Source organism: Microchirus variegatus (assembly GCF_963457635.1).
Source record: "Microchirus variegatus genome assembly, chromosome: 2".
Classification (NCBI taxonomy): domain Eukaryota; kingdom Metazoa; phylum Chordata; class Actinopteri; order Pleuronectiformes; family Soleidae; genus Microchirus; species Microchirus variegatus.
This window is the reverse complement of record NC_139803.1, coordinates 15943383-15959246: the sequence shown is the minus strand read 5'-3', so window position 1 is coordinate 15959246 and position 15864 is coordinate 15943383. Positions and strand designations below refer to the sequence as shown.

General features: G+C 40.5%; 1 protein-coding gene across 1 annotated transcript; it reads left to right on the top strand.

Moving 5' to 3' along the window:
- Positions 1 to 832: 832 nt before the first annotated feature.
- cnih2 (cornichon family AMPA receptor auxiliary protein 2) lies at positions 833 to 14521 on the top strand (the record flags this gene model as incomplete). Its single annotated transcript, XM_083910236.1, has 6 exons — positions 833 to 913; positions 4778 to 4846; positions 10153 to 10200; positions 13364 to 13476; positions 13555 to 13698; positions 14494 to 14521. The coding sequence occupies 6 exons, from the start codon at positions 833 to 835 to the stop codon at positions 14519 to 14521; spliced, it is 483 nt and encodes a 160-aa protein (XP_083766362.1).
- Positions 14522 to 15864: the final 1343 nt, after the last annotated feature.

The following is a 15864-nucleotide window of genomic DNA, read 5'->3' as shown; positions in this document are numbered from 1 at the left end:
ACAGTAATTTGAACTGTAACCCAGTTCCAATATTTCCTGCCTCACCTAATTTCTTTCATCTTTTTCCTCTAAATTTTTTGTAATACAATAAGTAACACACCAAGAGACCTTCTCTGTACGTAATATGTTGCAGCTTTGTTTGTTTACATTCACGCTGATATGATTTAGACATGTGCGTCATTAAGCATGCTCTTGATTTGGATCAACAGATGAAATGATGAAGCCATATGAAAAACTACTGACCACATTACAAGCCATAACCACCTTAGACGACAGTCACAATAATCTTTTCTGAAAACAGCACCTACTGTGCTTACTATCGACACCAATCCTGTGCTTCTGTTGTCAGCGCGTCTGTCAGACACTTTGTGGTGTGAATTACTGTGAGAAACAATTTGTACGTGTAGGCTTTCAGTCAAGAGAAACTCCAGGGAGGGGGAGGATACAGACATTTTGTCTGTCAGAGGCTCAAAAAAAAACGAGGTGCACCAGGCCAACAACAGACACCTGTGTCAGTCAAAAGACTGACTCATATAAGTGCTTCCGAAATCAAAGCGAGGACCGAGGGGGTCATCCTGCTGTTAGAAGCGGCACAAAGACACAGCATGAGTGGAAGTGAACCCACATTCAGGCAGATTATTGATTGTAACTGAATACTTAACCTAACTGGACAATACAGCCTGCATCAAAGGAGGAGGACAATAACCTCCACAAAGGTAAAAGGGAGCGTGAGCGATAGCCAGAGAGAGGCTGAGGACAGGAGTGAGGAAGTTCTTGTTGTCTCGTGTGTGTCTCTTCACACGTCTCATCTTTAAGACTGGCTGGCTCGGCCATGGCGTTCACCTTTGCGGCCTTCTGCTACATGCTCACCTTGGTGCTGTGCGCTGCTCTCATCTTCTTTGTCATATGGCAGGTGAGTGGCACTGTGTACACTGGGCCCACACACACACACACAAACACACACACACTCGCTGAAACTTAAAGCGGGCACACAAATGTAGAGCCTGAAAACATCCACGCAGCAGCCCACGCAGGCAGACAACCATAATCCACCCAGAGTTGTCAGTGGTACAAACACTGACAGCAACACACACAGTGAGAGAGAGGTTTGCGTAGATATTCTTCTTAGGACACTTCCATTAAGTTGGACAGTCTAGACCAGGGGCGGCAAAAATATGGCCCAAATTTCCCAGTATAATTAGATTCTAATCATAAAGTCAAATACCATATTGTTCAGTTCCAGATACCTGCGACTAAATGTGTTGTGCCATCCACTGTGATCTGCACATGTGTAAATGGTAAACTTAATATAACATAATATTGTTGAAATTGCACTGATTTTTCTCAAGAGATTTCAGGTTCTTCATAATATGTTTTGTAAAAAGATATTTAATTGAATGACGAAGGGAAAAATATGTAGTTCTTGTTGTTTATAGTTGTTAAAATGAGTTTGACATCACTGGTTGAGACAAAGCTTAATCCATAGCCTTAACCATAACCAGTTAATGCCTAACCCTCACTTTAACTAGCCCTAAACTTATCCAGTTCCTCAGGGAGGAGGATGTAGACTGCCTTTAGAAAACCATGTTTTCTAAAGTCTAATGTTGTCTAATGGTCCCGACAAGCTCTTTAGGAGGTAACAAATACAAGAACAGATATACACATGTACAAATACCTTGCTCAGGTCCTCTACACTCTTAGAAATAAGGGTTCTAAAAGGGTCATTCTACAAGGGCTGAGGTTCTACCTGGAACCATTTGTTTCTGAAAACCCCTTTCCCGAAGACAGGGTTTTTCAAGGGTTCTTGGTAACACTAATGGTTCCAGAAAAAAACATTTTGATCCAGCGAACCGTTAAAAAAACCCTTTCCTGAATAAAGGATTTTAAAAGGGTTCTTCGTGGAACCCTCCAAAAGGGTTCCAGGTGGAACCTTTATAACAAGGATCTACCTGGAGCCAAAAAGGGTTCTCCTATGAGGACAAGGCGAAGAACCTTGTATGGTTCTACTTAGCACTTTTATTTCTAAGAGTGTAGAGATAATGATATGCTGCAGCATGTTTCCCAAAGAGGACAGTGTTGTTTTTTCTTGACGAGACAGTCTGACCTCTTAAAAGCCACTAAATGACACTTTGTTCCCTTTGGTTTTAAACAAGCTTTTAAGACAGGTAGTTAAATTATAATTCATTTTGGTGGAGGGAGCATCACGTAGTTGAAGGAGACGTGTGACTCAGGATCTTAAAGGTACCGGTGTGTAAGAATTTGAGACAGCAATGGCAGACTCTGCCGCTCACCACTCCTTTTCCCCACGATAGCAGCCTCAGGGAGGATGCCATTCATCCCCTTTATGCAGCAGCGGCAGTGCATAGAGAGCAGCCTCTGCAAAGCAAGAAAAAACACATATAAAAGTGATTACACACATACAAACACATAATTTTTGCCAATAAAACTTGTGAAGGATCCATTCCATTTCACCCCTGTACCCCACTTCTTAGCCCTATCCTTCTGTAGTGCATGTTCATGTGTAGGTGTATGCTGATTCTTGTTGAGGTAGAAGGGTTGAGATTTTTCACTTCAAATGATATGTAATGGAATTTTTCCCAGTAGAACCAAATCCTTGTAAACTAATGTTAGCATCATAAATAGTGGGCAGCTGCGGCTCCCTTGTACAGCAGGTTGTCTTTCACACAACAGAACTTGTTTGCTATCTTTTGTACATATCATAAACTGGTAACTGATGGCGGTATGTTGAATCTCCAACATAAACATGTGGTGTCTCGTTCTTAAAGGGACATCCCATTCAGTAAGGATACATTTAACTTACAGGAAAAGGGATGGGGAAAAGGGGTCAGGATGGGGTAAACCTGAGAAATGGGAAGGGCCTAAATCTTACACACTGGACATTTAGAGCTCCATCTGTGCATGTACCAATTCTTTGAAATGGCAGTCTATCACTAGTCACACTACGTCTGACACAAAGACAGATTCCAGCTGGCTCTGTCTCTCATGATCCCAGAGCACTGGCAATAAAGTGTTCCTCAAACAAAGTGTTCAGGCTCCGGCAAACTGCATGTAATGAGTGCAGGGAGGTGACATAACACGACGATCATAAATCTGGCCACAAGACTGTTGAGAATCTGTGTGTCTGTGGCATTTTGAGCACTATTTGCACAGAAATGTGCTGGGGGGGATCAATGCGCCGGCTTTGCACAGACTGCACAAACACTAAAGCGGTGATCTCTCACCTTTAACATCGGTATATAGATGCAGGAACAATACCAAAATATATATATATATATATAATTATATGACTTGAAATGACTAACGCACCAATTGACTAAGTGGGTGAGACTATGAGTCAGTCAGTGTGTCTGCGTGTGAAGGAGATGAGGAGAAGTGTGCGTCTGGCTCAGCACTCAAGCGTGTTATTGAAACGCTCATCAAACTCTGATTTTTTTTTTCTCCCCCCCCCTCCACCATGTCTGCCTCCACCAGGAGGGTATGGCACCCCACTTCGATGTGGTTCTCCACCAATCAGAGTCACTGTGAAGTAACCATGGTGCCCACTTAGGGGCTCGCAATGTCGCCATGGAAACTGCATCTGTTTACAACAGAGCTAAGTGTGAAAGAAGAAGACGAGGGAGAGCCTTATGGACTCATGCGGAGGGGGAATTACCGAACTGTTTCTGCTCAAACAGATAGTTCATAATATCAGACACGGTCACGTGGCAGGCGCTGATGCTCACTTATCTGCAAATAGTACCTGTTTATTTATTGCTTTTCAATGAGCCATTGCTCATGAAAGCTTGCTGTTTAAAAGCTGGACTGATGATAAGCACAGCTGGTGGTCTATGCAGCAAGAATTATAATTATTACAGACAATTAATCAAGCAGGCTGGGGAGAAAAATTACCGCTCAAAGCCTCCTCACAGGGAGCAGTTAGAGTGCTACCAGTGCTGAACATTAACATGGTGTCGTCTGTTTTGTTAAATGGCAAAAAGAAATTAAATCATTCAGGATTTCATGTGAATGTGTCATGGGAATTTAACCTTTCCCCACCTTTCATTTATCCACTCAAGTTATCTCTACAAGGCACTTTTAAAAAGAACACATTTGGCAGTTGTGCTTCATAAAAGATGTACAACATGGGAACAAACGTCTCACATCAAAAGTACAAAAAGCAATAAGACACCAATAAAATATGCAACAACAATAAAGCAAAACACAGGCTACATCTCACACTGCATTGGAAGTCATGGAAGAAGAGTGTTTTTAAGGTGAGATTTAAAAAAACATGCAGTGAAGGGACCTCCCTAATATGTAGAGGCAACTCAAAGAAATTATATTTCCTACTGCGATGAGGCTCATTAAATGGAGATTGGTCACATTCAAAAACAACACTCTGACAAACCAGGAGGATCTGTGGAAAATCATGGACGCAAGCTGCCATTAAGAAGAAGTTTCTTTGAGTAAAAAAGAAAGCCGCTAAAGACACATTGTGCAAAAACAAGAGCATCTCATCGAGAGTGTAAAGGGGGAAGAATGAGGCAGTAAGTAATTACACATTAACTATTTAATCACCATGTGTGTTCAAGCAAAGTGAGCAGTGTGGCTGCAGCTGTGCAGGACGAGGTGTGTAGAAAAAAACGTAGGCATAGAAGTGGAAGCATTGAATAGACCAGTTGTACCACATAGACATTTAGATGTGTGGTATTTGCACTCATCTGAATGTTCAAAAAAAAGTAACTAAGGGACAACAAATGTCTCTTATCTTTTTCAGATCATCGCGTTTGATGAGCTCCGCACAGACTTCAAAAACCCCATTGATCAGAGCAATCCCACCAGAGCGGTAAGAAGCCTGCTGTTTCATTTCTTTTCAAGAGTGATCAAACCCTCACATGCGCAGACAGAGATCCCTTCTTTTCAATTTCAAGAGGAACATTTCTGTGATTCACAGTGAGAACAAACTGAGGGTTTCACCTTTACCTTTGTCCAGTCCCTTATTTCTAATGTGTCACTTAAGCCTTAAAATGTGCTCATATGTATCATTTCATTTTTAGATTGATTTATCTGGCATTTTCTTATCAATGAAAAAGGTACATAGTGAAAAATACGATATGGCACTGTTGTAGTTGGTGGTTGGAAGATTGTGGATGTGTAGGTAAGGTTATGGGAATGTTATCTATCTGTTGGACGAACGTAATAATAGTCTCACCCATTAATTTCCATTCAATCTAAACTCCAGCGCATGAGAGCTAGTGAAAGCAATGCAGGATTTGCATTGTGTTCGAAGAAAAGGAGTAGCTAACGAGATGCATTCAAAGACCCTGGTAATGGAATCACTTCTCTGGGATCTACAGTGTGCTGAGTCGAGATGAGCAGCTTCAAGGTGCATTCAAGAAACCTTGTAAACATCTGCAAACAAGCATGAAGTCATGAATGCTTGCTGCTGTGTTTTGTGTCTTTGTAATATATTATGAATTAGCCACAGTAACAGATTTACTTATTATAATCAAGCAAATAATTTCATTATCAAATACAGTATTACAAATACAAAATGACAGTATTTATACAATAGGAAAGTTGTAACATTCATCAGGTCAGACCAGATACTGGAGGAAATTCACATTCATTCACATTTTTAGTAGGTTTCTTAAATAAATAACATTGGGAACTCACAGGGAGCTTTTATCTGCGGTCTGTAATCATCAAAAAGAAAAATCAAGAATAAATCCATGCTAATTTATTGGGAATTTGGATTAGGACCTTTCATATGTTGCATTCAGTCTTGTTTAACCTCTGTATTAATTTTTCAAAATCAAATATTTGTATAGTACAAATTCCTACTAATCCAGTAGCAGCAGTAGTAGCCAGGCATCCTTTGCATTGAGCACTCATTTACAACATGACTGATGCAAGTGAAGCTGTTTTTTGTTACAATGAGACACAGCACTGTTAATACAGTAAAAGTGGAGGTACAAGGTATCTCAACAAATTCACCTAAACCACACCAAAACATTTCCTCTTCTTTTAAATACTACTACTACTACTACTACTACTACTACTAATAGTATGCCAACGCAATATGGTTACTGTAATATAGTAGCCATCTTATGTTGGCATGTTTAGGACATCAGTAACATGTTGTTACTGTACTGTAATATACAGTGTTACATTCTTTGATAATATTACAGTGAGTCAATAGTGAGCGCTATTATTCATGTAGCAAGTTAACAGCAGCTGAGAATGTCTTTTTCACAAGTTAGCTAATGTTCTAGGAATGATCTGAACCTGAGAGTGAGAGTGATGAGGAGTGGGAGAGCAAACTGTGAAAACAGACTGTGGGAGTGTGGAGGCACGTCAGCTACAGGGGGGTGGACAAAATACAAAAAACTGAAAAATACCTGTAAGAAACACAATATTGCAATCAAGAGGAGCAGCTCTGGCACAGATACGGCTGTGACTGTTTAATTAAGGGGATGTGTTATTTTTCCATCCTCAGATGAAGATGGAGAGGTTGTGCGTCTCTGGCAAAGCGTTGTGAATCAACTGAGGTGTGAACATTACATTAAAGTGCATGTAAAGCAAAGGCTAGAGGTTCTCCTTTTCACGCATTATAGCCATCCATCTATTGTCCGCTTTATCCTCCACATGAGGGTCGAGGGGCTGCTGGTGCCAATCCCAGCTGACATAGGGTTAAAGGCGTGAACCAGTAACTTTCTTCCTGTGAGGCAACAGTGATAGCCATTTGCAACACTCCGTGCCACGCATTATACTGTATATGTTAGAGAATAGTGATTGAGGGCATATAAGGAAAAATTACAACCGTCTCGTAAAGAATTGTGGAGTAAAGACAGAAAATTGTTTTTCCTCCACAGTTTTTTTAGGCATGTCTGAAAATATGGCTCACTGACTTACCAGAGCATTTGCATAACTTCTCCTCAAACGCTGTAATGATATAAAAACCCTCAGTGCACTTAACTGCACCTTCTCCTGTTCCAATGCCTTTGGTTTGCTCGCTGAACTGAGATGCCTAACCCTACCTTCATGCAAAAACACACAGACAAGCTATAAATCTTAAAGATGAGGAAATGAAGTCGAGAAGAAGAGCACAAGGAAGAGCAGACTCCTGCTGTGAGGTTGCAGCGATCACTGAAAAAATGAGACAATAACACACTGAAGAATAGCTATGGTTATCTGCTTTGGTCCCCACTAAACTGCGTATGTGCAACAACCAGGCCTAGGGTCAGCAAAGGCAGGCGAGCGTTGCTTCTCTATATGTACGTTAAACAGGAGGTTTGATACAGAAACGTTTACTTTTATATTCTGTGCAAAAACTGACATATAGCAACATTCACCTGCTTTGGGCTGCACTAAAATGTGTGTGTGTGTGTGTTTATGTCTTTGTTTTTTCCAGTGGAACATCCACCCCACAACTCAGAGCAGATATTGTTTCTTAATTATCACATGATTTTTAAACACTTAGCACCTTTTTTTAATTATTCTAATTTGGCACGGTGGTTAGTAACACATTTTATGAGAAATTTTCATCACTTTAAAAGCTTCCTCACAGCCCCGTTTGTATAAAGGCTGTTGTACTCGCCTGTATTACACCGCACATGTGTTCCTTTCTGTAACTTGTCATCTTAACTGATGTCAACATGTCAGAAGTGCTCAGACATGACATGATCCACCAGGATGTGATGGTACTCATCTCTCCAAAGTCAATAAACTGGAACGCAAAATACAGATTTGCACAACAGCCTTAAGAATAAAAGTAATTTTCACTCAACTGCTCAAAAAATGTAATCCTACATTTAAGTTGACTGTACACCAGTGGAGATGTGTTTAATCTGCATTCACTCTCAGGTCAAATTACATCGCAATTCATGCAGGTTTCAGCTCCATCTTAGTATTTCTTCTTTTTCTGCTCTATTTTTGCAAAGGAAGTTCAAGATGCAAAATAATAACCACTGTAACATTATCACTGAGAGCTATGAAGTTATTGGTTCATTTTCTTTCGTTTTATTTCCCATGCATCTATATTTCTTTTACACCCAGGTTATAAAATCCCAGGTACTAATTTTAGTGTGAAAGCGGCTTAAGAAAAACAGATTAAAGCAGTAAATGTTGCAGAAACGGAAGAGAATAAACATGTGCCCAATGTAGGTTTACTCTACTCGCCATGAATCATGGTTATAGTCTCAGAGGGAGGTGTAACATCAATTCAGTGTTTGCTGGTGGACTAAGATGAAAAGCACAATTATTTGGTCTGTTTGTTTATACTGTCTGTTTGGACGCAGCAAAATTCCAAAGGTTAATAACAGCTTGTGTTGAAATGTTATGGTCATGATTGCTAACCTTGTGAGAATGTGGAGTTTCTTACAATTAATATCTGCTTGTGAACTGACATTGAGGGAAACTGAGCATCCTTGGCGGAGTGTTTTTCTCTAGTTTCCACGAAAAATGCCTTCAAATGTGAATCATGCCACTATAAGAGCACAGACCCCGTATTTTAACGTTCACCATGTAATAACGCTTTAGGAAAAAGTCATGCTCTTGACAATTCTTGTTGCTCTTTTTGTGTTCTGCATAATGCATTCTGTCCTCTAGAAATGTGCTCTGATATTCTGCCACTGCTGCAACAATTGAATATTCGGAGTGATTTGAACGACCCTAAAGTAAAATGTGGCACCTCAGGGAGGCCACACAGACACTTGAGGCAGGAACTCTGGTTTATATGAGCAATAACAAACAATACGGTGTACAGAAAGCAGCTGCCAGCTCCAGCATTGCGCTGTTCAGTGTTGTACACGGATGTGTTCGTTAAATGTCCTTCATTGAACACGTTCATACTTTTTATTTGTGAATGCTGAATTTAATTACTAAACTATACCAATGTGAATGTGAGCAATGTTCACTCTCAGTGGAGGAAACAGTGCTCAGGCAATAACAAAAAACTAGTCAAGCTTCAAGTTTGAATTGTCACAGCACATTCTAAAAGCTCAGGATGTGGTGCTGAAAACATTTTTTTAAATAAAATAAAAAAAATAATAATACATACCAGAGAACCATAGTTTGGCTGTGGATCCAGGGCAACATCGACTTTCAGGTCACCGTGGGAGTTTGAATTTTTGAATTTATGACCTCAGATTCATATAAGGTGTAGCCTGTGGCTGCAGCTGAAAGGAAAACACACCACATGGGGGATTAATACCAGAAGCCACAATCATGTAACCAAGAAACATGCTTCAATGTGTCATAAAAAGAGAATGAGTGTTTTCTGTCACCCAAGACAAAATCAGGCTCTATACATGGTACATTTGTTTCATGAAATAGAGAATTTTTTTAACTGCTGCTGTTGAAAAGTGACAAATATAACCTGCAGCGCAACATCTCATTTCCCAGCCAATCAATGGACACCCAAATGCAGCGTCACTATGTGAGCTCCCCGAGCAGCTAAATGGTCAATGCAGCAGAAGATTGATGACTTTCATTTCCAAAATTGATAATTGAAGCTTCCATCATGGCTCACAGGAGACTCAGAGCTGTTAGGCTTACAAAGTGCCAACGAGCTGCGTCATACATCACTGTCAGTGCTTCACACTGTAGCTGCTACGACGTAGTACCAATGTCTACATAATGGGAAACAACTCAAGTGTTTTAAGACGAAATTCGCTATTTAGTCATTTATTATTTGGTAGCTTCAATTAGCTGCTGACTGTGAGGCAATATTTCTATGTTGATGCTGTACGATGTCAACGGTGGAGAGAGGGACGTTTATTGCAACCCTGGTTCATGGTGTTTCCAAGTAACGGATCCCTGCATGAAACATGTTGAAAACATTATTACCTGCCATTTTTGACATTTTCTCTGTGAGTAAGTGAACCACCATGCACTCATGTGATTATTTACAACTTTAAAATGGCAGAATGGCTGCTGTTCAAAGAGAACAATACCTGAAAATGATATTAGAAATAACATAGTATTACCATTATTACCATGTTCTTGATGGGCTATATATGTAAAGTGTCTTGATATAATGTAAGATGTGAATGTGCATGATTATTTTTATTGTTAAAAAAAATGGATGAAAATATAGGTATTTCTGAGACGTGTGAGACATCTGAGCTTTTCTTTGTGTCCTCTCCGCAGAGAGAAAGGATTCTCAACATTGAGAGAATCTGCAACCTGCTTCGCAGAGTGAGTAATCAGTGCTTTTAACCTGCTGCTGGCCGATGACTAAACACAGCAGCTTAACAATTTCTTTCTTCGGTTATTGTAATGTGCACTGATTCACCTCACACACAGCCTTTCCCCACCACCACCACCTCCACCGTCACTGCTCTGCAGACACTCAGCCATGGAGAACAATCATACAGTGTAGGCTTTGTGCCTTTTGTGATGAGATTTCTCTTATCACATGTCAAGGCTTTCAGGTAAAGAACTCAGTGTCCCTCTCAGCTGTTGTGCTGTGGCGGTCACTTTAAACTAATTTACTGATAAAATGGTCATTGATTATTGGGGGGTTGCATGAGTATGAAGTCCCCGATTAACATCCATTTGCTAATATTCACTACTGAATTATTGATGGAGTACTTCCACAGTGGTGTGCTGTAAGGAACTTAAAGCTCGAGTCTGTACGTAATGTGTTAAAAACCCTCTTCGTGTCCAGATAGCCATCGACAAAGGAAGTGCTCTGGAGGAAAAGAAAAGAAGAAAACCCACTGTAATAGCTTTCATTTGCAGGCTACACTATAGAACACGTATGTAACTCATACAACCTACACATTCATTGTATGTACAAAGAGAACTTCATCTTCCGATTGCCAAACAAACCCCTGATTTGCCTTGACATGATTGTGACTTTCCATGTTAGTTTTTAAAAATGGAAGTTCACAGACACCAAGTGGACGATACTAGCTGTCAATCAAACAGGTGTCCACTATATGTTGATGTTTTATCCTCTATTTTCCACATCATTTAAAAACCCTCTGGAAAATCTTTGGCGATGTAACGAATCAATGTTTTATAAAAAAAGATATAATATATATTAAAGCTCCCATAGAACAGAAGTTCCAATTAACGCTGTTTTTTGTATCTGCGCCATTACCTCATTTATGAAGCCCTGAAGGTTCGAAACAAACAGTTCAGCCATTGCTGAGAACGCTGTGTTTTATTGTAATCTCGGGCTCAGCGAGATTTCTGAAAAAACCTGTTCTGGTTACGTAAACAGCAGTTCTCCTGAACAACGGATCCTCGGGCTTCGGGCACTAGTCCGGGCACATCCGGTTGCGTACATTGAACCGCAGAAGAAGAAGAACGTCCATTGTGGAGGTGTTTCACGAGCGACAGTGTCTTCTGACTCTGTGTCCGACTCCGGGTCAAAGGCATAAAAGGGACTGTGGCGGGGAGTTGTGAAGAAGCCATTTTAAAACACTGTTAAAACAATGTTTTGATAATGAGTAGCAGTGCATCCACTGTTCCAGAGGGGGAGCTGCGCTTCTGAGAGCTGGTGTGCCACTTCCGGGTATTGGCCAATCACAAGACAGTTGGGAAGGCTCTTGGCTGGCTGGCCAATCACAACACAGTTCTGTCTTCTGGGGGTGAGATTTCAGTCCGAAACAGCGCGACTGACGAGAGCTTCAGGGAGGAGAGATTTCTATCAGCTCATTCACAGCAACTAGGATGTTTTTGACCATAAAAACAAGTTAATGTATGTAAGTAGACCTCCATTACTCACATATATGTGCGATAGGACCACTCTATGGGAGCTTTAAAACACTTTAAGGACAGGCTCATTCATACTGACTCCACTGTGACTGAATCACCTGTAAGAAAACACTAAAAAAATCTTTTATTCATATTTTTTTCCCTTGACAGCTTCTTTTATTGATGGCTATCAGGACATGAGGAGGATTCCAACAAACAAGATGAAAAGTGTTTTGGAAACCAATTACAGACTACAGCTTTGAGTGCCACTGACACACACTCACTCCATCACCCTGTTACAGAAAAATAAATTAGACGCTGTGTGCAATTTTCAACACAATTATCAGCACTGCAAATATAATTATGCAAGGACATTCCCAATGGACCGGAACATTGCGATGACTTTACTTCATCTCTCAATAAGACATTGTGTTCATGCCACCACACTCTAGTGGATTATTACCTCTACCTGATCAGAGGTGATGTATTTGTCCAGCAAACAACAACAGTCAGTGCAGTCAGGGGCCATGCCAACACAGGCTGTCGTGTCAAACAAAGCAATCCGTTGATTTAAGTGGGGTTATTTCTTTACAGCATTTCTAATCAATCATTTCCTGTCAAAACTGATTCACACATCTACCTGCCATGAGAATGGGGTCAACTTTGTGCGAGAGTTATCACCCAATACAGCAGTCTCCCTCAGCTTCACGCTATGTTTGTGTCTCTCAACTGCCATTTTACAGGCAGCAGAGTGACTGTTTTGGTTCACTCTCGTTGTGTATACGATACCTGCTCAACACCAAATGAAAAATAGACAAGGTTAGAAAATAACTAAAAGAGCAAAATGGAGCTTTTAAGCTTTTCAATGAGTTGGCGGAGACCATAAAACAGAGTTAAAAATGTTGAGTGTCAGAGTGAGATTAGACCTAGACTGAGCAATCTGTGCAGCTGCATCAGTTATTCCGAATGACCTGCAAAACTCTCACTATCCCCGTTGCTTTTACAGCCAGAAAGACACGTCAGTTCAAGAAAAAACACATCTACAGACAAACACAGCAGCCGATTTGTGAGTTCTACCTTTCGTGGAGCCGCCATTAATGCGGGGGCACACTGCAGTGACTCACTGCCTGCTGCTGCCTGCTGATATTGACAGCAGCATGGAAAGTCCGAATAGGCAGTGGACCCCCATTACTGATAGAGGCGCATTACATGTAACCTCATTTAAACTTCAAATAACAGTTAGAAAACTGTTGTGACAACAGCAAGGAAATACAGGAAAAAAGACGCCTCAGAACTGACATGTTGGAACAAATAAAACACTTTGTGATAAACTAGTGTGCCTGCAAATTATAGCTTGCCAACAAAACCTATCAACAGTGTTAATTAATATTACAGGCTAATGCATTTCACTGTTTTCTTTGTGTGTTATTTTAATATATATTATTTACACTTTAGAGAGACATTGTGTTTATTACCAGAAACATATGTGATATGTAAAGTGCTTTCTACATTACACTATGCGATGAATGAGCTGCATTCACATGGTTTGACTTTAGTATCACAGATTTCGTTTTTGTGCAGTAACATTTAAGCTGTTCCATCTCTCAGTTATTTGCAGGCCGATAACCTGATTTTCTGTGTCTGTTCTGGTTAGTTGGTAGTCCCGGAGTACTCCATCCACGGGCTCTTCTGTCTGATGTTCATGTGTGCCGGAGAGTGGGTCACACTGGGCCTGAATATCCCACTGCTCTTGTACCATCTGTGGAGGTACAGTCCCATAACAGCTGTCTGACATGCTTCTGTTTCTCTGCTGAATAAGTGAACCAAGCCGCTCTGCTTTCTCAGGTTTTTTCACCGGCCAGCTGACGGGTCAGAAGTCATGTATGATCCCGTCAGTGTGATGAACGCCGATATTCTCAACTACTGCCAGAAGGAGTCGTGGTGTAAACTGGGCTTCTATCTGATCTCATTCTTCTATTATCTCTACAGGTAAGTGAACATTGATAATGTCTTTACAACAATGTCATGTATGACAATGTTGGGGCAGTCACTTTTTCCAAAAATTAACATAAATTACGTGACAATAACGCAGCATAATATTTTTATACAAATTTAAGGCCAAGCAGTGCTCATGATGCCCTCTGCTGGACAATGCAATCATTACTTTAGGTGGTCTGATGTGCTTTGAGGCTGTATTTTCAACTGAATGGGATTTTAGGTTTGACTTTGAACTTCTTGCACCAGGTTCATGTTCATGCATGTATGTTCACTAGTGCTGGGCACAAGGTTAAGGCAGGTTAACGCATGACGACTGACCAGAAAAAGATGTCATGTTTACGTGGCATGGCACCGGAGTTCAGGCACCGTTTACCAGTTAGCTCTGTTAGCTACTTTTAGCGCTGTTAGCGCACCTACAGTCGAACTGGAGCGGTCTGTTTATTAAACTAACAAAAGCTCTACAAATAACCGTGTGCCTCTGTTTTTAAAGTTTAGCGTTACTTTAGAGAATCATTTTAACAATCGGGAGTCACGTAAACATGACATCACCCGCGTCTTTTTTCCGGTCAGTCGTCATGTAGACGCGCCCAGCATTAATGTTCACATATGTTTAATTACTACATAGGCGCAAAGTAAACATATCATATACCTCATATGCACATTCAGTTGTAGTCCATATGAGACACTACACTTTAGAGGTTGATCTTGTATGAACTTGCAAAATTATATATATTCTTTTTCCCATATTTTCATCTACCTTTGGCCATGGTCGATTTCTTGCTGCAGTATGGTCTACGCCTTGGTGAGCTTCTAACACGCAGGAGATCTGGAAAGAAAAAAAGGGAAAAGTCTGTAAGAAAGACCCAGAAGAATGACTGGAGGCATCAACACTTCTGCTCTCCATGCATCCTTCCCAGCCAGTCAATGACTTGGGCTTTCAGCAGTCAAAACAAGGACTAATCTAAGACCAATCTGAGTGATAATGTGAATGTAAAGGTGTTGCCTCCCCTCAATTATATTGCTTTATCCCAGCTACTGCTGTTGGACTGCGGGATGAAGTTTTGAAAGATGGAAATGAAACAGGCGGAGGATGTTTGTGTTGCCTTTGACCCGTTATACTATTTAACAATATGAAGGGCTGGAGCTTTCCCATGCTGCTCTTACTGATCCAGCTGCTCAACTCACTGTGAACCTACAAACACTTAGGGGCTGGAAAACAAGATATATACCTGTATTCTATAAGTCAGGGCAGGATTGTGTCGGTTTCAATTAATTTAGAAACAACTGTTTTGGTTGTGTTAGAGGTACAACTGTCAGAAACAGGCTAAAGCACTGTAAGAGATGCAGAAGGCGAGCAAGCAGGGAAATAACCATGTGGTGTAGGGATCAACATACAAACAACACGTCTTTGATGACAGCCTCTGCCAAAATAAATAAATTTCACTCTGTAACTACAACAAGGAATCAATCACAAGTTCACAAGTCATGATTCATTGTGAGTCCGTAGCTGCTCGGGAGACATTTTAGGTTCATGCTTTCTGTAGAACTTAATGCTCAGACATATGATGCCAAACGTGTATATCTGAAAAACACTGTGCCAAACTAAAAAAAAGAAAAGAAAAATACACTAAAAATTATGAGACTGAGTTTGGCGGTGGTGTGATCTTGTAGTACACTTTCTTGTAATGTACATTCAGAATTTAATTTCACTCTTCGACAAAGTTGATTTTGGCACAATATTTTTATAGTCCCGTTGTTGTCGTCTTTTGTAAATGTGCAGGGAGCGCCTTATTTCTGGTGACGTTGACTCTTGTTTCATCCACATCTCCTGTATACTATGGTCATTTTAGCACAGCGACTCTAATGCGGGGAAGAACTAAGAACTATCATGTATAAAAAGCAATTTAAAAACTAGCAATGTAATACGATCCATGAGACATATCGATGCAGTGTTATCACGTGTGTGTAATAATACTGAGCAGATTAAAAGTGACGATGAGTCTGACAACATCTCCGCTCTAATAAAGACAGTGAAGTCCTCTCAATATATCTACAATCATACATCACAGTGTCAAGGAACAGTCAAAAGACAAGATTTGTCAACGGCAAAGTTTCTCCTCAGCTGGAGCAGCCTTTGTTCTCATGTGTTCATAAGTT